General features: G+C 43.8%; 1 protein-coding gene across 1 annotated transcript; it reads right to left on the reverse strand.

Moving 5' to 3' along the window:
• Window positions 1-14,015: 14,015 nt before the first annotated feature.
• LOC147336501 (protein NLRC3-like) lies at window positions 14,016-23,125 on the reverse strand. Its single transcript, XM_086285449.1, has 6 exons — window positions 23,076-23,125; window positions 21,825-21,960; window positions 19,541-19,617; window positions 17,633-19,424; window positions 15,949-16,122; window positions 14,016-14,208 (listed from the first exon to the last, which is right to left on the reverse strand). The coding sequence occupies exons 2-6, from the start codon at window positions 21,932-21,934 to the stop codon at window positions 14,016-14,018; spliced, it is 2,346 nt and encodes a 781-aa protein (XP_086141575.1). The 5' UTR covers window positions 21,935-21,960; window positions 23,076-23,125.
• Between the last annotated feature and the right edge of the window lie 580 nt (window positions 23,126-23,705).

Raw genomic sequence — 23,705 nt, forward strand, 5'->3', positions numbered from 1 at the left:
AATAAAAGCTTGGATTGCCTGTTCAAAGACTTTAAAAGACAAAAATGAACTCGCCTTAGATATAAGCCTCAGTTTGAAAAAAAAAAAAAGCCCGCTGTACAACTGAGCTAATCTGTTTTTCAATTTTTGTCAACTATAACCCCAAAATATTTAACGTTCGACTTCATAAAAGGTTCAAGACTGTGCAGGTTAAAATGATAAGTGCTGCCACTTGGTCCAAACATTTCAGTTTTGTTCTCATTAAAGTTGAGGAAGTTAGAGGAAATCCAGATGTTAGTCTCCAAAAGTTTATTCTGTTCATCTGGACGTTTTCAGAAACGTTTCCTCATCATCCAGGTGACTTCTTCAGTCTCAGCTGTCTGCAGGTTTCCCCAAGTCTTATAAACAGGACATTTGCATAATGACTGAAACCAGCCCACTGAAGGAACAATAGTGCTGGGAGGTCACCTTCATCATAATTATGCAAATTCTCATGACCATTGATCAACAACCACTGATCAAAGACCCCTGATCAATGGCCATGAGTACCATTGACAGAGATTTGGGGAAACGTTTCTCCCACTGAAAACGTCCAGATGAACAGAATCAACTTTTGGTGATTTACTTACCTGGATGATTGAGAACGCATCAAGACATCCAGGCGTTAACTTCACGGAGACATTGAAGTAAGGGTTCTAGTGGAGCAGGACAGCCTCGCTTCACTTGACAGTAGATCTGAGTGTAATCGGTGTATGAATGGAAACAAATGTTATATTTCCTAAAAATTAGACCTAGAGGCAGCATATAAATAGAGAATAAAATTGGCCCCAGCATAGATCCCTGAGGAGCACCACAAGTAAGGGGAGCTAAAGGGAAACATAAAATCTCAGAAGCTCACAGAGAAAGTCCTGTCAAGCAGGTATGACCTGAACCAATCTAATGCTCCAATCGCGAGATCAAGATGCTTTGGCCAACAGTATCAAGCCGGTCGAAGCCAGTTTATCTTATTGATAAAAAACTGCAAGAACCTTTTGCAAGTTCTGAGGAACTATTAATACGAAAAGCTGGAGAAATATTCAGAGCAGAGTCAGTAACTGCTCTGTTTCTCTCTTTTTTGGTACTAAAGAAAATCCTGTTATATATTTAATCTTAAACCTGTGTAAGTACAACTTAATTCCAGCTGGGTCATCACCATGACAGCGTTAAGATGTTTTAGATTAATTTGTGTTTGTAATTGAAAAAACAAACAAACCACATTTGATTTTTTTCCATCACTACAGTCCCGATAAAACTTTAAACCACTTGAAAAATGGCAAAAAATGGTTGGATCTCAATAAGGTTCCACGTAGAGCTTTAACATGCAACAAGAAGAAATGAGAGTGAGACAAAACATTTTGTTGAGCATGCAATTTATTGAAAACAACGCTTAAACTGAAAACGGCTGTTTTACAGCTGATCAAAGGTTTAAGACCATGTCAATGGAAAATTGTACTTAGTAGTTATATTTAATGATATAAGTTTGCATATGGTAGAATGCTGCATGTAATCATTTGTGTTTAGAAGTATACAGTTGGTGGCATATTGAAAGAATGTCTCATCCTAGGAGGTCTGTAACATTCCAGGGTGTTCTGGCGTTCACCCCCACATCCTAGGAGCATGGGAAAGGTTGTACCTTGTGTTATTGTTGTACGGTAGGATTAACGTAGCTATGTCAGTTTTAGTCTAAGTGCCTTTTTTACATGTAGATGAAGTGTTGGATTTTCCAGACCAGCAGGTTAAGGGAAGTCGTTTATGGGGCCACACTCTGACCCCACACACACACACACACACACACACGTACACCTCCACATTCCAATGTAAGGAACAAGCACCCACTGAAGTATAAATAAAGACCGGGGCAGTCTCTCATTTGTGAATCTTGGAGCCTCACTCTTGGTGTGTGAGCTCTGGAGGCTGCCCTCTGTGTGTTTCTCCTCTCTGATTCTCTGCTGAAGAAGTGTTTTAGAATATATCTCTTAACAGTGCTATTTCCAAGCACATTGTGCGCTGTCAGCCCTGCTTGCTACACAACAACATTCAATATTTAGTATTTACTGCTGTTTACACTTAGCTAGATTAACGTGACGGTCAGTGGCGGTCCTAGCCTGTTTGGTGCCCCGGGCGAACACTCTCTCTACCCCCCCCCCCCCCCCCCCCCCACACACACACACACACACATAAAACATATTAAGGATTGTGCGTTAACATAAAACTGTTGTCGAAATTCACCAGAGAAACACACACACACACGAAGAGAGAGAGAGAGTATACATTGTATGCAGACGGCTACCAAACAGCCATCATAATTCGTAACACAATGAGAACAGGACAAATCAACAATTGACAATGACTAATTAATATTAAATATTAATTAATATTACAAAATAGTAATTAATATTACACATTCTGTCTCTCACAGTTGAAGTGTACCTCTGGTGCAAATTACTGACCTGTGTCATCATTTTAGGTGGGGGAACTTGCACAATCGGTGGCTGACTAAATACTTTTTTGCCCCACTGTATATCAAATATATTCTGTATTCAAATCTATTGAGTGATGTTTGAAAGTCTTTCCAGGTGAGTTTGATCCAGGAGGGTCTGAAGCCAGAGTCAGACAGAGACTGTGCAGAGACTGTAGAAGGACAGAGCAGCAGCAGAGCAGTCCAGATACACTGATGATCCTCTGTCAGATCCAGAGGGACACACAGGGATGATGCTGGACTCTACATTGTGTTTGACAGTGGAGCTGTTCTCAGAGCAGTTCACTCTGCAGCACTGACAGTCATCTGCACTTCTTCTCATTCCTCTGTCAGTCACTGCTGGATGAAGCTCTTCTCTCCACCTCCCAGTAACATGGCCCAGTCAGAGCGTCTCTACACACAAGCTGCTGCTGCTGCATCGGTATGCCGGATAGCCAGCCCAGCTATGGTCGTGCCATCAGTTAACCCTTCACGTGGCAGCTGTGACACGTGTGCCCAGGGTTGCCGACCCCTGCTCTAAAGCATCTGATTTGGATTCCTGAGATCAAATATATTTTCCTTTGGCTTTGTTTTCTTCCCATTTGTGGCTTTAATGTAGTGTTACATCCTGTTTGTTTGCTTCCCTCTGTATACATGTCCAGATTCACTGTTATGTTTCTATTCTTACATTGCTGTGTGATCACTGTTCCCTCTGCTGACTGATGTGACCTTTTGTATCTCACACTGATACTTGTCATATTTGTATCTGCGCCTAAAAGATAAAAAGTTTTCCATGCTAAAACACAGCTCCACCTCCTGCAGTTCTCCCTCTGAACCACTAGATGTCTCTGTTATCTAAATGAAGACGTGCAGCACAGCAACCACAGCAGCGCTCAGATCACACGTGTCCTGTTATTATGTATAAAAGCATGAAACAGGTGAGACAGGTGGGATCAATATTAATGTTGTGGAAATATATGAAAAAGCAACAGAAGAGTGAAAACATTTCCTGTTTCTAGAAAGATCTTTCAGCTCATAGCTGCTCACAGACTGTATTTACAAGTGACAAACTGCAACTCTACAGTACATCTACAGTATATATCAAATATATTCCGTATTCAAATCTATTGAGTGATGTTTGAAAGTCTTTCCAGGTGAGTTTGATCCAGGAGGGTCTGAAGCCAGAGTCAGACAGAGACTGTGCAGAGACTGTAGAAGGACAGAGCAGCAGCAGAGCAGTCCAGATACACTGATGATCCTCTGTCAGATCCAGAGGGACACACAGGGATGATGCTGGACTCTACATTGTGTCTGACAGTGGAGCTGTTCTCAGAGCAGTTCACTCTGCAGCACTGACAGTCATCTGCACTTCTTCTCATTCCTCTGTCAGTCACTGCTGGATGAATCAGAATCAGAATCAGAATCAGAATCAGAATACTTTATTGATCCCTGGGGGAAATTATTTTTTGTTACAGTGCTCCATTTTAAACCAACATTAAGACAAGACAGACAATACACTAACTAAGAATAGTACAATATATACATATATATACATACATACATAAGTCACTCATAAATAAATAGTTGGAAAAGAAACATGTGTAGCTGTAGCAGCAAACAGTGTGTTAAGTGGATGCGTTGTACAGGGAGATGGCCACAGGCAGGAATGATTTCCTGTGTCGTTCAGTGGTGCTTTTCGGTAATCTCAGTCTCTCACTGAACGAGCTCCTGTGACTGACCAGCATGTCATGGAGTGGGTGGGAGGTGTTATCCAACATTGTCTTTATCTTGGACAGCATCCGCCTCTCCGACACCACCTTGAGGGAGTCCAGCTCCATCCCCACAACATTGCTGGCCTTACGGATCAGTTTATCGAGTCTGTTGGCATCTGCGACCCTCAGCCTGCTCCCCCAGCATGCAACAGCATAGAGGATCGCACTGGCCACAACAGACTCATAGAAAATCCTCAGCATTTTCTGGCAGATGTTGAAGGACCTCAGTCGCCTCAAAAAATAGAGACGACTCTGGCCCTTCCTGTAAAGTGCTGTGGTGTTTTTAGCCCAGTCCAGTTTATTGTCAATGTGTACTCCAAGGTATTTATAGTCATCCACAATGTCAACACTGACCCCCTGGATTGAAACAGGGGTCAAGTGTTTCCTGGTCTTCCTGAAGTCCACGATCAGTTCCTTGGTCTTTGCCACGTTGAGCTGCAGATGATTCTGCTCACACCACGTGACAAAGGAGTCGACCACAGCCCGGTACTCTGTCTCATCATCCCTGCTGATGCATCCAACCACCGCAGAGTCATCAGAAAACTTCTGAAGATGGCAGGTCTCTGTGCAGTGGCTGAAGTCTGTGGTGTAGAGGGTGAAGAGGAAGGGGGGGGGGGGAAGAAGCTCTCCTCTCCACCTCCCAGTAACATGGCCCAGTCAGAGCATCTCTACACACAAGCTGCTGCTGCTTCAACCTCTCTGGATCATCAGGACACAGCTCCTCCTCTCTCAGCACACACACCGTCCTGTTTACCATCATATCCTCCACCTGCAGAGAGAAGAAGGAAGAGCAGAGGAGATAAACGAGTGTTTCCAGAGACTCTTCATCAGCTGTCAGTCAGTGATGCAGCACATCCAGTATAAAGAGCAGCAGGGACTTCAGTGCTGGGACTGTACTAGGACTCATTGTTGCTTCACTTTTTCTAATCTTTGGATTTTTATTGAAGTTGATGAAAATGTTTTTCCCTCCTAGTTTGAGTTTGGACTTTCATTCATTAGAAGAACCTTGGTGTGTCCACTCTGAGCTCTGTAGGAACCCCAACAACAAGCCCAACAATCCAGATGGACGGTTCCAGCTGTTAACTGGAGGAATTCCATCCAAACATCTGCTCTCACTAAATTCTTCCTCACCTACAGACTGTGTTCTTCACTGCTTTAAACTTGGAAATGAATGCAGTCATTGGTCTGCGTGCTGCTTTGTTCAGAGAGCTGATTGGCTGTTGACAGTGTTTGATCAGAGCGTGTCAGCCGTTACCATGGTGACCATAAAGGTCAGAAACAGGAAGTGTTTGTGTCCAATCCTGAAGCCTGTCACCATTCTCCTCTCACAGCTTCACTGAGAAGCTGCAGCTTTACAGGAAACACTGGATCTTTGTTTCATACTGACTGTGTTTAGTACAATACTGCTGACAGCACCACCCACTCACTCCATCACTCTACTGACCTCAGAGTCTCCAGTCTGTAGTCTGGACTCTTCTTAAGATCAGACAGCTGCTTCACATCTGGATACTTCAGGTTGTTTCCTCTCAGGTCCAGCTCTCTCAGATGGGAGGGGTTGGACTTCAGCGCTGCTGCCAGATAATCACAGCTGATCTTTGACAAACCACAGAAACTTAATCTGTATAAAGAATGAAAGATGTAAGTTTATTAGACAAAGTGTGAGCTTGAAATCATTCAGTGTTTCATCATCTGTTCAGAGCTGAAGAAGGTTCAGAATGTAGAAGTTTAGAAAATGGAAACTCCAAACAGCTGAAGCCAACAGGAAGCAGCTTCAAACAGGAAACTGTGCAGAGTTTCAGACTATATGTCCTGATGCAGCCAGTTGGATTTTGGAGATTTGAATCTCTGTTCTGTGACTAAGTCCTTGAATCATTTCTTCCAGTTGGTCCAACAAGACAGACTAAGTGTTGGACATGTGTTGTGGCTCCATTAGGGGAGCTTCTAAATGTGATGTGATGGCCCCTCTGGGTCTGTCAGGTCACAGGACTGAAGAGAGCTCAAACTGGGCACACAGTTCTTCCAGTCTGGACCAAAGACTCTATACTGGGACTGAGGGACTGCTTTGACTGCACCCACTGGGACTTTTTAAAGGTTCATGTTCTCACTTAGATCATTGATTTCTACTTACATTTCTTTCTGGGAAAAATGGGGATTACTTTGAAAACAGGAAGTATTTTTATAGTAGGGCCCAGGTACGTACGTTCTTTAAGAGCAGAGCTACAGATTAAAAATGCCAAAGACAAAGCAGTCAAATTCGGGCTGTACTTCACAGCAAAAGATGCAAACTCAGCAGCCTGCATCAAGTGCTTTAAGGTAATACTGTGCAAAGGAGGTAACACCTCAAATCTGATGAAACACCTGGTGACGCATAGGGTTTTTTTAAAAGCCGAGAAATGCACCGTATTTGATAGCTTGCTGCAAGACCGAGCGCATCTACTGCAGGTGTGGTGCCTGTTATCAGACTCGGAGTTAGCAACATCCCCCAAGAACCCAAAGAGGAGAGTCCTGGCCCCTAGCCCTGCCAGTGGAGCAGAAATGATGACGGATGATGATGGCAGCAGCAGCCGTTCTTCTCTGCGTGAGTAGCTTAATGTTGTTTATGTGTAATTTACGTTGAGTAGGCTAACCACGTTATTAAATAATGCATGTAAGGTGAACTAGCAAACAGCGTCGTAGTTACATGCGGCGGTCTTCTTGTTTGATGGCAGATACTCCCTTCACCCTGGCCAAAAAGGCTAAAATGACCAAAGAAAAAGTGGAAAACAGTTAAACATGAGAGGTTTTTGGACAAAGTTTGTGTTTTTTCCATTCTTTAAGCACCGGCACCGTTTCAAAAGTACCGGGTTGTAGAGTTGGATGTCTCGAGACCGGTCTTGGTCTCGAGACCACTTTTACGTGGTCTTGGTCTCGTCTTGGTCTCGACGGACTTTTGTCTTGGTCTCGGTCTTGGTCTCGACGGACTTTTGTCTTGGTCTCGGTCTTGGTCTCGCTGTTTCGGTCTTGCGTTCTCAAATCGACATAGTGTTCGGGAGATTTGGAGTCAACCATCAGCGGAGCGGGGGGGTGGCTTACTGGGCTTAAGCCCGGGTCATTTTTTCAGAAGCATGGGGTCTTTTGGAGTGTAATTTGTTAGTTAGATGCCTGACTGACAACTGTATAAAACAAAAACAACACACGAAGCACAGAGCGCACCGTCGTAAATTCCCCCTAATTTTGGTATGATCCGAGCTCAGGCACTGGGCGACTGAGCACAGCACCCATGTGAGCGAGGGGGGAGAAGCTGCTGCCTGCGAGTTTGCTGCAGACAGAGGAGAGCTTAAGTTTGACCAGGTACCAAAGCAAATCATAATAATGTAAATATGACGGCGTATCACAAAAGATTGATATCAAACTGATCACTTGATTGCGTTACTTGCTCTTCGAGTGAATCAACAAATGGATAAATAAAAAGCCGAACAGCAATGCTGATTTTTTTAGAGAGTCTTAGCTTACATTTCATATTTTCAGTTGTTACCCTCCATGGCTAAACAAACTCTCTAAATCGGTTTCAGTTGTGTACTGATGAACACAACAATGGACATAAGGAGCTTCTTTCAAAGAAAAAATTCAGGTAGATGTTATTTTATATATTATGCTTTGGATGTTGTTCAGTATATCTATGCAAAACAAGAGGAATTTCAATACACAGCAGTATATTCACAGTTGAAACCAGATATTTACATACACTTTATGGAGAAAACATAAACTTTTTTTTTACTGTTAAACATCAATTTAGAGTAAACTTTTGTTTTTGATAAATAAATGTTGAAATATCTTTTGAATTAGTTAAATGTCAGAATAAAAAGAGGGAGCTGTCTATTTTAATCACTCTTCATCAAATTTAGGAGTACATATACACTAAGTTTATTGTTAATTAATAAGAAAACTCCAGACGATTCCATTCTGAGCTGAAGAAGCTTCTGATAGGTTATTAGAGTCCATGTGAGTAAACTGGTGGCACACCTGTGGATGCATATAAGGCAAAACACAGAGCCTGTTTCTTTGAAATGGGAAAATCAAGAGATGTCAACCAAAACACCTGGAAAAGAATTGTGGAGCTCCATAAGTGTGGCTCAATTTTGAATACAATTTGGTGCCATTTGCAATTAAGAAATACAGATAGTTTCTCTCTTTACTCTTAAAGTTAACAAATATGTTTTTTATATTTATCAATCTAAAAAAATAAACATTTAGTCTGATTTGATGTAACAATTAAAAAAGTGTTTGTGTTTTTATCTGAAGAGTACATAAATATCTGGTTTCAACTGTATATTTGATGATGTTGGTGTTTGGCTTGATTGTCAGCACAAAGAGGGAGAGAGAGGAACAGAGAGAGAGAGAGAGAGAATGACGACAGAACAGAGATGGAACAAGAGCAGGTGAGACACACATGTTAGTCAAATGGTTGTTTGCCAAAACTCATCAGAACAAGTACCTAGTACCTAGTGTTTCTTTTTAGATACCATTTGTTACTTTTCAAATTCTATATTTCAAATTCAAATTCAAATTTTATTTGTCACGTACACAGTCATACACAGTACGATATGTAGTGAAATGCTTGGACAACTGCTTGTGACCTAAAGAAAACAAAAAAGGAAAAGGCTATGAATAAGATAGGAAATAAATATGAAAAATTAAAAAGGGTAAATTTAACTAGGAAGGAATAAAATATAAATTAAGGTTAAAAATGAAATAACTGTACAACACAAATTAGAATGAAGGGTAAATTTAACTGGGAGAATAAGATAAAATATATAAATTAAAGTTGAAAATAAAATAACTGTACAACAAAATACACAATATAGAACTATATAAGAATGTATGAGAAATATAAATAAATATATACACAATAACAGCAGCATATACACAATAACAGCAGCGTGATTTAAGTGATGAAGTGAAAACAATGTCCACAATGTCCAGTGTGTGTAAGAGCTGTATGTGTGGGTCAGTACTGTGTGGTGGTGTGATTGAGAGACCGTATCGCCTGCGGGAAGAAGCTCCTCCTCAGTCTCTCTGTGTTGGTCTTCAGGGAGCGGAATCGCTTTCCTGACCTCAACAGAGAGAACAGTCCGTTGTTGGGATGGCTGAGGTCCTTCACGATCTTCCTGGCCTTGGTCCAGCACCGCCTGCTGTAGATTGAGTGCAGGTCAGGGAGCTCGGAGCGGATGGTGCGCTCAGCTGACCGCACAACCCTCTGTAGAGCTCGTCTGTCCTGCATGGTGCTGTTCCCGAACCAGGTTAAGATGTTTCCCGTCAGGATGCTCTCTATGGTGCACGAGTAAAAGTTCCTGAGCACCTTGGAGGGCAGTTGGAAGTCTCTCAAGCGTCTGAGGTGGTAGAGACGCTGACGGGCCTTTTTCACCATGGTGTTGATGTGACAGGACCATGACAGGTCCTGCGTGATGTGAACTCCGAGGTATTTGAAGCTGTCCACTCTCTCCACTGGGCACTCGTTGATGACGGGGGTCTGGTAGTTCCTCTCCTGCTTAGTGCTGAAGTCCACTATCAGCTCCTTTGTCTTACTGACGTTTAGAAGGAGGTTGTTCCTCTGGCACCAGTTCTCCAGATTCCTAATCTCCTTCAGGTAGGCCGTCTCGTTGTTATCAGAGATCAGGCCCACCACAACGGTGTCGTCAGCAAACTTGATGATGGTGGTGGAGCTGGTAGTGGCCACACAGTCATATGTGTACAAAGAGTACAGCAGGGGGCTCAGAACACACCCCTGGGGGGCTCCAGTGCTGAGAGTGGTGGAGGCTGAGACATGTCCGCCCATCCTTACTGCCTGTGGTCTGCCAGTTAGGAAGTTGGAGATCCACTGACACATAGATGAGCTGAGTCCCAGATGCTCCAGCTTGGTGGTGAGTGTGGAGGGAATTATGGTGTTAAATGCAGAGCTGTAGTCTATGAAGAGCATTTTAACATAATTCCCCCTTCTAATGTCCAAGTGAGTGAGTGATGTGTGGAGGAGATGAGAGATGGCATCGTCTGTGGAACGATTTGGACGGTAAGCGAACTGTAGTGGGTCCAGTGTGTCTGGTAGTGAAGAAATGATGAAGTCTCTGACCAGGCATTCAAAGCACTTCATCACTACTGAGGTGAGGGCTACAGGGCGATAGTCATTGAGAGAAGCAGGGTGGGGTTTCTTCGGGACAGGAACAATGATGGACTCTTTGAAGCATGTGGAGATCACCGACTGAGATAAAGAGATGTTGAATATCTCAGTGAACACAGGAGCTAGCTGGTATGCGCAGTCTCTTAGGATACCACCTGGGATGCCGTCTGGTCCTGCTGCTTTCCTGGTGTTCACTCTTTTGAAGGCTCTCCTTACTTCATGCTCGGAGATGACGAGCATGTTTCCGGTGCTGGCAGTACCTTCCTGTCTGCAGCCGTTAGCGCCGCTAGCACTAGCATCGTTGGAGTCCTTAGCTGCAGCCTCGAAGCGAGCATAGAAAGTGTTCAGCTCGTCTGCCAGAGTCACGGCTGCGTTCGTCATACCGGTCGTTGGTGCTTTATAGTCCGTTATTGTCCTTAGTCCCCGCCACAGGCTCCTAGAGTCACTCTGTTGGAGTTGTGACTCTAGTTTCCTCCCGTAGCGCTGCTTCGCCTCTTTCACCGCCCTCCGCACGTTATATGACGCGGCTTTGTACGGGTCCATGTCCCCCGTCGTGAGTCCCGTGTTGTAGGCAGCGGTGCGGGATCTCAGAGCGTCGCGGATGGTTTTATCCACCCACGGCTTCTGGTTGGGAAACGTTGTGATAGTCTTTGTCTCCACGGTATCATCCACTAGTTTCCCGATGAATCCCACAACCGCTTCCGTAAACACGTTGACATCATCATCGGAGCTGTTTCTGAACATGCCCCAGTCTGCGTCATCGAGTGCGTCCTGTAACGCGGCCACCGATTGATCCGTCCAGCGCGCGACCTTCCTCTGAACCGGAACTTCCTGTTTCAGCCTTTGTTTGTATTTTGGGATGAGGAAGATGGCGGCGTGATCAGATTTGCCAAAAGGAGGGCGGGATTGTGCCTTGTAGCAGTCCTTGACCGTAGTGTAGCAGTGGTCTAAGTCCTTTCACCTCTGGTGGGGCAGGTGATGTGTTGATAAAAGTTCGGCGCTGCGCGTTTGAGGTTGGCGCTATTAAAGTCCCCCGTCACAATAAGCGCAGCGTCCCGGTGTTGTGTCTGGTGCTGTGTGAGTGCCTCATGCAGCTCGCATAAGGCGGTGACCGTGTCCGCTTGTGGTGGAATATAAACGGCACTTACAATGACCGATGTAAATTCCCGAGGTAGATAAAAAGGACGACACATGATGGACAGTAGTTCCAGATTTGGTGTGCAGGAGCGTGTGAGAGGAACAACGTTCGCATTGTTGCACCAGTTGTTGTTCACCATTAAACACACGCCGCCTCCCCTTGACTTCCCCGAGTCCCGTGTCCTGTCCATGCGGTGAACCGAGAAGAACTCGGCCGGCTGGATGGCGTGGTCCGGCACCGCTGGGTTCAGCCATGTCTCGGTGAAGCAGAGGAGATTGCAGTCCCGAATGTCTCTCTGGAACTTTACCCTGGCCCTGAGGTCGTCAAGCTTGTTCTCCAGTGACTGGACGTTGGCGAGCAGGATGCTAGGCAGAGGTGTGCGGTGTGCACGAGCTCTCAGCCTGTTCCTGATGCCGGCTCGCTTGCCTCTAGGCCGCCGCCGCTTCCCTTTGTTCTCCCTCAAGATCTCACTCGGCCAGCTCGGATCCGGAGTTAAAAACTTCGAATTGTGAGTACATTGTATACCAATAGAAACAAGAGTGTCACTGTCATACCTAATGTACCCAATGGTGATGATTTTGCCGATTTAGAAACGCTGAAAACTAACTTAAAAAACAAAGACAAAGAAAAAGTGGTCGGAGCAGTCATGACGGCAGCCGACCTCACCGGCGCCATCTTTCATTCCATATTTATTAAGTTATGCAGGCTTGTTTGCACAACAAGGCTACATAATTATATAAACTTTTCTCAATCTAAATATTGTACTTTGGTAGAATTAAAAAATAAGTGTAGTGCAGGTCTATGATGATTTTTAGTGCTACTATCATCTAGTTCTGATTCTGGTTCTGTCTTGGTTACTGTTGTAGTCCTTTTTTAATTCCGGATCAGTTCTGGGTCTGGTTGAATTGGGGTTTAGTCCCTGTGTCTTGATACAGGCCCGACTTTGTTCTGCCTTGCTGCTTAATTAAAAAACTAGTTTAAGGTGTCCTGCATATGTATATAGAATAGCATCTGGCTGCAGTTTAAAGACTTTTTTTGTCTCGGTCTCAGTCTTGGTCTCGTCTCGACTCGGTCTCGGTCTTGGTCTCGTCTCAACTTGGTCTTGGTCTTGGTCTTGTCTTGGTCTCGATACCCTCTGGTCTTGGTCTTGTCTTAGTCTTGGATTAGGCGGGCTTGACTACAAGTCTACCGGGTTGGCACCGGTATCGGATAAAACCTAAACGATACCCATCCCTAGCACTCAGTGATGATGGTGCTGTGGCCCCACCACCTTCACCTCTTTGTAATGGAACTAACTGTAATCTGAAGCTTCAAATGGAACTAAGACTTCCTCCACTAGGTGGCAGTGTCTGATGAGAAAGTGTTAGTGGAGCTGGCCTGGAGTCAGAAACAGGAAGATGCAGGATTTGGGCTGAAATGGGGAAAAGTGGTTAGCACTAGTGCCTGAAAGCAAGAAGGTTGTAGGTTGAAGCTTGTTGGCCTTTCTGTGGAGGTTGGATGTTCTCCCACAGTCCAATGAAATGCTGCTTAGGTTCATTGGTGCTTCTACATTGGCTGTAGGTGTGGATGTGAGAGAGTGCTTCTCTGCCTCTCTCTCTTGGCCCTGTGATGGACTGCTCACCTGTGCAGGTGGACCACGCCTCTTGCCCTATGACAGCTAGGGCACAGGCTCCAGCCCTTTAAGCTGAATAAACAGGTAGCAAAAATGATCAATAGATGGCCTGAAATTCCCCAGTTAGCAGTTTGGTAGATAGCTATGACATGCTAATCCCATCCAGCAGCTGTATTCTACCTGTAAGCTGATCCCTGCTGAGCCAAAGCACTTTTTCATATACAAATTACAACCTTTAATAGAAACCTATTGGTCAGCATCTTATTAGCCTGCTGTTAGCTTCATTCCACAGAAAACTGAGAGAAACTAACAGAGTTGATAAAGAATAAAGAGAAATGTGCTGATTTAAAGCCTTTGAAGTGCTTCAGATGATCTCTGTCCACTTCTGTCCACTCATTCATTCATGTAAGCTTTCTAATGCAGCTTTGATCTTCACAGTCTGCTTCATGAAACTCATTCTAACCGTGAATGTCAGAGTGTTCCTCCTTCTCTTTCCCATCATTCATGCTGGCAGTGGAGGAGATTTGGATGTTGGACTGTGTTTTGGATGATGTGTGTATGTTTGTGTTGGACTGCTGTCTGTAAAGCAAACGCACATTTTGCTTTGGATTTCAGTGTCAGACAGACTTTAAGGTGGAATGAAGAGTTTGAGAGTTTCACAGTGAATTATCCAGTGGAGGATTTTTCTTCTTCTTTGAAGGTTTGAAATGTGAACATTGTTCTGCTGCAGTCAATGGACTAAACCAGAGAAGAAGAAAACAGACTTTACCATGAAGATCCTCAGTGTGGATCAGTATAATATCAGCCTGATGTCTGCAGTTTAGTGTCAGCACAACTTTCACATCATATTCATCTCAGCACAACTAAAACATGCTGACTGACCTCAGAGTTTCAAGTCCACATCCTGGACTCTCCAGGAAACCACACAGATGCTTCACTCCTGAATCCTGCAGCATGTTGTCGTACAGGTCCAGCTCTCTCAGATGGGAGGGGTTGGACTTCAGTGCTGCTGCCAGATAATCACAGCTGATCTCTGACAAACCACAGCTCATCAATCTGTATAAAGAATGAAAGATGTAAGTTTATTAGACAAAGTGTGAGCTTGAAATCATTCAGTGTTTCATCATCTGTTCAGAGCTGAAGAAGGTTCAGAATGTAGAAGTTTAGAAAATGGAAACTCCAAACAGCTGAAGCCAACAGGAAGCAGCTTCAAACAAACACAACAAGAGAAAAAACTCTGAATGTTTCACATTAAAGTTGTACATTTCTCATAAAAACAGGACAAAGACTTGAAAAAGTCGTGTTTTTCCTTCCAGGAACCACAAGGCTTCACTTTTAAAGGTGAAGTGTGAAAGAAATGGACATATTTGAAGTCCAACACCTTTTTCCAGTCACATTATTAAAGCAGACAAACTACAAGCTCATTTTCATTCCAACAAGTCATCTTCTGACCTGGACTAACAACACTGGTCTCTATGTGCAGCTGGCTGTGAGACCAGTGCTCAGGGAGCGTCTACAAAGTGCAACACTGAAAGAACATCACACACTCATTTGCTTCCATCATCCAACCTGAAGAGGAAACAGAGACGGCTCCCCTTCAAAGTAAAAGCTGCTCCTTTTGGACACAGTATCAAAGAAAGTCTACAGTATAACATAGAAAAGACAGAACAAAGTTCTGGTTGTTTTTAAATTGTGCAGAAATGAAACTACACTAAGCTCAATTATGTGACAGACATTTCATCCCATGTCAGTTTGGCCTCATCCTGGGCCGGATTATCCAGCACACACTCTGACCACAGGCCCAGGGGCCACGCACAGCTGGGCTCCATCCAAGAGACAGGAAACAAACCAACACAATAATAAAAAGCACCATGTGATCTTCTTACATCTTCAAGACAAACATAGTAAAAACATGAGCATATTTGTTTCCTGATAAAATGATGTGACAGGTAGAACAGAGTAAAGTGGTGGTGTTACAGCCTTTCTCCCCTCTGCTGCCGAGGCTGTTAGTCTCTCCCAAACTCAGCTACAGGACTTCCAAATGAATGAAAGCAGCAGAAGTGGCTTTACAAATGAAAGAGGAAGAGGAGAAGAAGAGGAGAGGAAGGCCACCCTGACCATCACTCCAGCTGAAAACATCACACTTCCATTAAAGTTGGTGAGAAAATGTTGAGCAGGATGAGCTGCTGGCTAATCTGGAGGCTGTAGCAGCAGCTCACAGTCACAGTGGATTTCCACTCATGAAAAAGCTCTGGCTGCTTCATTTCTCATCTCATATCAGAGACTTTAATGCTTCACTGAAGCTGTACTGTGATGCTTCCATATCCCAGTGAGGCCTCCATAATGATTTCAGCTGTTCTGTACACACACTGTGTGCCCTGTATGGCTCAACGTCTCTGCAGCCTGTTTTTATCTGCTATCATCAGATCTTCATCATCCTCATTCACATCCCTCACACACTCTACAGCCTCATCAGCACTGACTTCATCTTCACTGACTGATGGAGCACAACATGAACCTGTGGAGACTGAAACACTGTCCTGTCAAACATCTCCCCGTCACCACTCCACTTCTGTCAGCCTTTAAATGAACCCTGCTCAAGTCTGTCACTTCTGTTTGGAGCCAAAAGGAAAAACTGCTGTTCAGTCGTTTGGAAAGACAACATTTCTGAAAGCACTCAAACTTCTTCACATTTGTCTTCAGACACATCCTGAACATTTAGGAACTAAAGAAAGTTTCAAACATCAAAGACCTGAAATATAGAAAAACAACAACAGCCGCAGTCAGTGAACTCACCTCAGAGTCTCCAGTCGACAGTTTGGACTCTCCAGTCCAGCACACAGAAGCTTCACACCTGAATCCTGCAGCTTGTTCCAACTCATGTCCAGCTCTGTGAGATGGGAGGGATTGGACTTCAGAGCTGAGGCCACAACTTCACAGTGAGACTCTGAGAGTCCACACCGAGTCAGTCTGTGATGATAGAAAATATAAAATGTATTATTATAAAAGCAGAAAATCTGCATTATAAACACAGACTGAATGTATATGAAGACAAAACAGAGTGAGGTCATAATCTGATGAATCTGCTCTTCACATCTGTGCTTCAGCTCCTCTTACTGTGTTTGACATGACACAACGATTGAGTCTCTCTCAGACCTGCAGACTTTTAATGAGAATCTTTGTTTGGCTTTAATCTGCAGATGAAGGAGGAAGATGGTGTCACATTTAGGCTTCCATAATGTCCACAGTCTGTCACTGAGATCTGATCCAGAGTCAGAGTGAAGACACACATTTGGACTGTTTCCTGTTTTGACTCCAGAACATTTTGAATGAGTTCAGCTCAGTGAAGAGTTCCAGCTGGAAAGATGATCTCTGTTTGCTACCTGCTGTCAGGTACGACTGTTCACGTCCACACGCAGGAAAAACCTGCTGACTGTTACCAAACGGAGCAGAAATCTCATCACTGGACAATAATGATGAATGAACTCAGAGCTGCTGATATCAGATCTGATTTCAGGGGAACTAAACACAGAAATGATTGGCTCATTTGAGCTTTCTGAGCCATTATCTGCTGCTGTGTCGCTAGTTGGCAGAAAATGATTTGTATTCCTGTTCAGGGCTTCAGTGTTTATGAGTCCAGATCCAGGTGACAGCAAGTCAAAATGATGTTACCTGTCTGTGTCCAGCAGCAGCCTGTATTCACTTTGAATATTGTTATAACCTGACATGGATCAGTTTGTCTTTGATTGGTTTGTAAATGTCACTGTTTCCATTGGACCTGAGTGACGTACAAAGACAGAGAGGGAGAGAAAGGAGAGAGAGGATGGAGACAGCAAAGAGAGAGCAAACACAAACAGGTGAGAGTGGACAGGTGACCAAGGTCAGCAACCAATCAGAGAGCTTCTGTTTGACCCACAGTCACTGATGATGACTGCACATAACCAAGCAGTGTGTTACTCTGATATCAAATATGGATCCTGCTCTTATAATAATGATCATCAGATGATATTATTGTGTTATTTTGTAGCTGAATACGATGTTTGTGTGATTATCAGTGAAAGAAGCAGTGAGGAGGATGGAGAGAGAGAGAGGACAGAGGCTGAAGTTAGAAACACTAAAAGGATTTTTCATGGATTTCATGGATGATTTGAGTGATTTCCAGCAGGACACTTAAACATGTCAGTGGACGTCGTAAAGAACATATTCACTGATATGAAACGTGTCATTGAACAGGATTAATATCAGTGGAAACATGCTGGAAACAGCTGTGACTGCATGGATGTGACACACTTCAAATCTGTTCTCCACTCTTGGATTTGGGATCCATGGAGCTGCTGCTGAGTCTGTACAATAAAGGAATGGTGTGGAAGGTTGCAGCGTACGGACACAAACACTTTGTGGTTACAATCTGATTTTATTTTCAACATTAAACTACTAACCTACACTGATCAATGATGTTAATGATCACATCTGGACTCACCCAGCCTTTCTGCAGTTCCTCACAGCTGGAATCAGTCTCAGTCGTCCCTGCACTGATGTTTTGTACTTCAGCAGGTCCAACTCATCCAGAACCTCCTCTGACATCTGCAGCATGAAGGCCAGAGCTGAGCACTGGATCTCAGAGAGTTCCTTCTCTGATCTGTTCTCTGACTTCAGGAACTCTTGGATCTCCTGAAATAATGAGAGGTGGTTCATCTCCATCAGACAGTGGAAGATGTTGATGCTTTTGTCAGGAAAGATTTTATCACTGTTCATCTTCTTCAGGTTGTTGATGACTCTCTGGATGGTTCCTGGACCGTTCTCTGTCTGACCCAGCAGACCTACTAAGAGTCTCTGGTTGGACTCCAGACAGAGGCCATGAAGGAAGCGAACAAACAGGTCCAGGTGGCCATTTTTACTCTGGAGGGATTTATACATGCCTCTGTTCAGGAAATCATCCAGAGAGGACTCGTAGTATTTTTTTCGCAAAAAGTTCTTCAGCACCTCTGTCTTCCTGTTGGTGTGACAGTGGAACATGTAGACTGCAGCCAGAAACTCCTGAATGCTCTGATGAACAAAGCAGTAGACTGGTTTCTGGAAGATCACACACTCTCTTTTGAAGATCTCTGTACAAACTCCTGAGTACACCGAGGCCTCTGTCACATCCAGACCACACTGCTCCAGGTCTTCTTGGTAGAACATGATGTTTCCTTTCTCCAGATGTTCAAACGCCAGCCTCCCCAGCTTCAGAAGAACTTCCCTGTCAGCCTCCGTCAGCTCCTGTGGACTTGTCTCACGTCCCTCATGGTACTTGTTCTTCTTCCTCTTTGTCTGAACCAGCAGGAAGTGTGAGTACATGTCAGTCAGGGTCTTGGGCAGCTCTCCTCTCTGCTCTGTAGTCAACATGTGCTCCAGAACTGTAGCAGTGATCCAGCAGAAGACTGGGATACTACACATGATGTGGAGGCTCCTGGATGTCTTCATGTGGGAGATGATTCTGCTGGACAGCTCTTCATCACTGAATCTCCTCCTGAAGTACTCCTCCTTCTGGGCGTCAGTGAAGCCTCGTACTTCTGTTAGCCTGTCAACACATGTAGGAGGGATCTGATTGGCTGCTGCGGGTCGGGAAGTTATCCAGACGAGAGCCGAGGGAAGCAGATTCCCCTGGATGAGGTTTGTCAGCAGCTGGCTGACTGATGACTTCTGTGTGACATCAGACAGCAGCTTCCTGTTGGTGAAATCCAATGAAAGTCTGCTTTCATCCAGGCCGTCAAAGATGAACAAAAGCTGAGAGACAGCCAGCTTCTCTGCTGTGACCTTCTGTAATGTTGGATGGAAAACATGGAGCAGCTCCAGAAGACTGTACTGCTCATCTCTGATCAGGTTCAGCTCCCTGAATGAAAGCAGAACCACCACACTGACATGTTGGTTCTCCAAGCCCTCTGCCCAGTCCAGAGTGAACTTCTGCACTGAGAAGGTTTTTCCAACACCAGCCACGCCGTTGGTCAGAACCACTCTGATGGGTCTCTGTTGGTCAGGTAAGGCTTTAAAGATGTCCTGGCACCTGATTGGAGCGTCATGGAGGGCGTCCATCTTGGAAGCTGTCTCCAGCTGCCTCACCTCATGTTGGGTATGAACCTCTTCACTCTTTCCCTCTGTGATGTAGAGCTCAGTGTAGATGGTGTTGAGGAGGGTTCTACTTCCTGTTTCATCACTTCCTTCAGTCACACGTTCACATCTCCTCCTCAGACTGATCTTATGTTCATCTAAAACCTCCTGCAGACCAACATCTGCTGAAAGAAAGAAAAACAACGAGACTAAAGAGAAAGAAAACTCTTCAATGTCTGAACAACACAAGAAGTCCAGTTTTCAGAAATGAGTCCATCAGCAGACAGATGTTCAGTCTTACTTTGTACACAGCTGCTCTGACTGGCTGTCTGCAGTCCAGCTCTGCTTCTGGATCTTTCTCCACACTGTGCAGAAGCTCTGATGGTGACACAGAAAAGTCACAGTGGAGATACTTCTGTCCACCTTTGATTAGACTCATTATAAAAAGGAAAACAAAGTTTGAACACAGTCATGTTTCCAGTTCACTGACTTACATTTATTCCATGGACACTCACTCTAACCTGAAGCACAGCTACAACCCAACATTGTTGAGGCCTCATCTCCTCCTTTCCTGACTGTAGAGGTTAAATATGCAACAACCAACAAATAAAAGAATTTGGTTCATTTCAAAGAAATTCACACGGTGACCAAGTAAAGTAACCGTAGTAAAGGAGACAACATCCCGTTGATGGTGGGATTATTTGAAAGATTTGCTTTGGTCACGTCACCAAATGCAGTTGAACCACCCGTGGATCCATGTTTGACCATTCTACCACTCTGAGCTCTGCTTTTTAATCATTTTATTATTATCATCATTCATTTATTCATTCTTTGGAGGGGGGCTATTTCCTAATGCCGCCCTAATAAGCTGATGTTCAAGGGGAAATATAACAGAAACTCTTTCAGTGTTATTCATTAATAAATTAACAGATAAACTGTGAAGAAGAAAAAAACTGAGATTTAAAGGAGAGAGTGAGAAACTTGATCATCCATCCTCATAATACATGTTTATCAGTATCTGCTGTGACCATACTGCAGTAATAAGTACAAGTCTACATTTCTGTGACTGTTGATCAATCACAGCAGGAATCTGAGCTCATCTCTGCACACAGAGCAGCTTCAGCTCTGGGAAAAACTGCTCGCTTCACGTCCTTCTCAGCTCACAGACACTCATCCTGATATTTTCCTTTAACATTTGATGGTATAATTCATCTGAGTTTACACTTTATCTGCATAAATACAGAAAAACAGACCCAAACACCAGAAACCATCAGTTTCACCATGTAGAATATATTGTTGTTTCCTTGCTTTTAATTCAGAGAAAAACTCTGATTTTGATTTTCTCTGTTCTCTTTGCCACAGCCCATCCCAGCAGCAGCTGAAGCAGCTGACTGTCACAACACTGAATAACACTTTAGGAGGAATTTCAGAGGTCAGTAAAGCTCCAGTTTCAACATCACTTAATTAATCATAGTTCATCATAAATGTGAACCTGGCTGGCACACATGTTAATGTTAGCCATTTAAATATTAGCAGTTAGCTGAGGCCACAAGAAGAAGAGGCCCTAGAAGAACAATGGATGATAAGATTAGATTTTCAAGACTAGGCAGAGACGTGTTTTCCTTTACTGTCTCTTACAGAGGAGGGAGCAGATACCAGACGAGGTCACGGAGGTACGGGGAGGATTCGCAGCAGACAGCAAGACTGCCACGTCCATGCGAGAGAGCGATGGCTACGATAATCTCTGTTTTTGTCTCCCTATATAATGTTGTACAGCCCATGTGAGGGTTATCCTCTCTGTGAACCAGATGCTTGATTTCACACAGATGACCACAGCGCTGTGTAAACTTTCAACTGCCAAAGCAAATTAAATCTTTTTAAATGTAAAAAAGCAAACCCAAACCCAGATAACTAGAAGGGTTGCATCAGGAAGCATCAAACATGTGTGGATCCATCTACTGCTGCAACCCCTGTGGAAATAAGGGAGCCTCCCAAAGGACCTTTAGCCCATAGCCACATTAGCAGTCTGCTAAGCTAGAATTAAGGTAGCTGTTAGCTGCTATGGCTAATAAAACAGCGAGGCAACAAACGTTATGGTTGTCCTGATAGTCTGTAACATTATCATAGATGGAGTTAATTTAACAGGAAAACAGTTCTTTATGTTTCTCTCACAGAACCTGATTGAACAAAATCAATGACACAGAAACAGGATCAGCCTACATCACCAACTCAATTTGATCAGTTATGGAACGATTTACCTCGACAGGCTCCTTCACTCGCTGCTTTCAAACCTCCTTTAAAACACACTTTTACTCCCTGACCTTTGACCCAGTGTGACATGTTGACTCACTACCTCAGACAGCTTAAAATAGTCTTTTTGTTTTTTGGTGCTGCCGAAAAGAACCGTGAAATATCTGTCCTATATACAGTTATGTTCATATATTTTTGTACTATATCAGGAAACTCAAAAATTTAGTTTTTAATATTTTAATCCTTATTTTTAAAACTGTTTTTGTCATTTTTCTTCTCCCATTGCATCAAAAATCATTATTTACACTGAATAAATGAGTCAGCAGCTCTCTTACATTGTTGCTGCAGGTTCATTCCTGAACGATGGAGGTTCTCCTTTGGACCAGTCACTCCTCACAGACACACAGCTGGATGCTGCAGATCCTGCTCCATCCTTTTCCTCCATCTTCTTGATGTCAGGGTGGAGTTAGTCTGAGAGGCAAACACACACACTCAGAGGTGCTGTTGTACTGGAAGCATCACACTGACGGGTTTCTAAAGTTCTCATTGATCATTTCATGGAGTTTCTGTGGTAAACAGTGTCCTGTGACGTATGTGTTATGGTGAGGGTCATGAGGGCTAACCAGCCCCACTCCTTACTCCTCATATTTCAGCCTGAAGCACAATAACAGCCTAAACCTAACCAGGAGGCTGTAACCTCAAAGGGACTTCATGGTTAGAAATAAAGGTTCAATGAAATGAAGCAGATCATAAAAACACGAGTTCCAACTTTAAAAGAAGCATCCACACGATGACGGCACAGCAGAGGAGCACTTTCTCTAACACACTGATTCAGTTCCACTGACACAAGGACACACACAGGAAGGCGCACACACACAAGCCTTTATAAGAAACAACACAATCATCTGCGCTTGACTTGTCAATCCAAGTCCTTAGCCCATGAGCCCGCGGTATCACACCACAGATATTCCCTTACTTTGAAAAAATAAAGCCAGTTTTCAGAACAGACCTGATGTTTATGCTACAGCCTGTTTACCAATATAATCAATATCAGATATCAGAGCAACAGAAACCTCGGTGATCAGGACGCTGGGACTGAGAACAGGAAGTGGCTCAAACGTCACAGTTTCATAACGTCACCCTGAACTCCACTCACGGAGTTTCTGTCGCCATTGTAGTTTTTAAAGTCCCGTGATAAAGGCGGGGCTTTCTGTGAATCCGCACGCTCATTGGCTAATAGCTCGAGATTGACACATCGTTATCCAATGAGCGTGCGGGAACTTAAAGTTGTTTCCTTTGAAAAACCAAAGTCTGATTATTTTTGCCTCCACTGACGGAGCCTGTTGTTCCCGCCACAGAGACACAGTAATGTCAGAGCGGTGTTAACACTCACCCTGCCCCAGCACAGCTCTCACTCTCCTCCTGCTCTCTCACACTAAACGGAGGCTCAGCTAAACTCACTTCCTCTCTACTTACAGGAAACCAGCGCTCAGAGGAGCCGACCGGCCTCACATTTCACCCACAGACACGAACAGCATGGAATTATTTTATGTCATAAGAAGAAACATATTCATGTGAACACTCACCTGCCTCAGCTCCACCTTCCTCCTCCTGCTGCTCTGAACGGAGGCTCAATACTTTCACTTTCACTGCTGCTCCCTAAACACAGAGGATGCTGGGACTTGTAGTTGTTTCCTTCCGGTGCGGTCTTCCTTTTTGTTTGTTTGTGTTTGTGTTCAAGTTATTTCGATCATGTAAACATCAACAGAACACGTGAAGCCACACAGAGTTTGTATGTCGAGGTGGGTAGGAGGGTTTGAGGGTTTGGGGAGGGGTCAGAGGGAAGAGGTCTCGCCAGTTGCATGATCTCTAACATTAGAATCTAAAAATGTGTCTCACATAGGTTTTATTTTGGTACTTTACACATCACACAGTTTCAACAACTCCTTATATGGTACAAGTTCCTCTTTTCTTTCTGGCTTCCTGTATTTATTAATATGCTTGTATATTTCTACACTAACTTCCTCTTTTTCAGTCTGGCTGAGCACTTAGTTTGTGAGTCAAAAGTGGCCTTGCTTTACAAACCTTCATTATTAAAGTACATAAAACTATATAATCAGAAAATAAGCACTAAGGATATATTAATTACATGGCAGTTCTCCCCCTTTTCGTGTTTCCTAAGAAACACAACATAATTCCTAATTCATCCCATTAAG

This window comes from Aulonocara sp. 'chitande type north' Nkhata Bay, linkage group LG3 (genome assembly GCF_057382095.1).
Source record: "Aulonocara sp. 'chitande type north' Nkhata Bay isolate Kocher_YH1m ecotype deep benthic linkage group LG3, A_spYH_male_GT1.1, whole genome shotgun sequence".
Classification (NCBI taxonomy): domain Eukaryota; kingdom Metazoa; phylum Chordata; class Actinopteri; order Cichliformes; family Cichlidae; genus Aulonocara; species Aulonocara sp. 'chitande type north' Nkhata Bay.

Bases quoted from the DNA above. Each gene is read 5' to 3' on its own strand.
- LOC147336501 (XM_086285449.1), bottom strand. From the start codon at position 21,934: ATGGAGGAAAAGGATGGAGCAGGATCTGCAGCATCCAGCTGTGTGTCT. The intron at 19,425-19,540 runs GTAAGACTGAAC...TCTTTCTTTCAG, and splicing joins TCAGAGCAGCTGTGTACAAA to CAGATGTTGGTCTGCAGGAG. The intron at 16,123-17,632 runs GTGAGTCCAGAT...CTATCATCACAG, and splicing joins AGGAACTGCAGAAAGGCTGG to ACTGACTCGGTGTGGACTCT.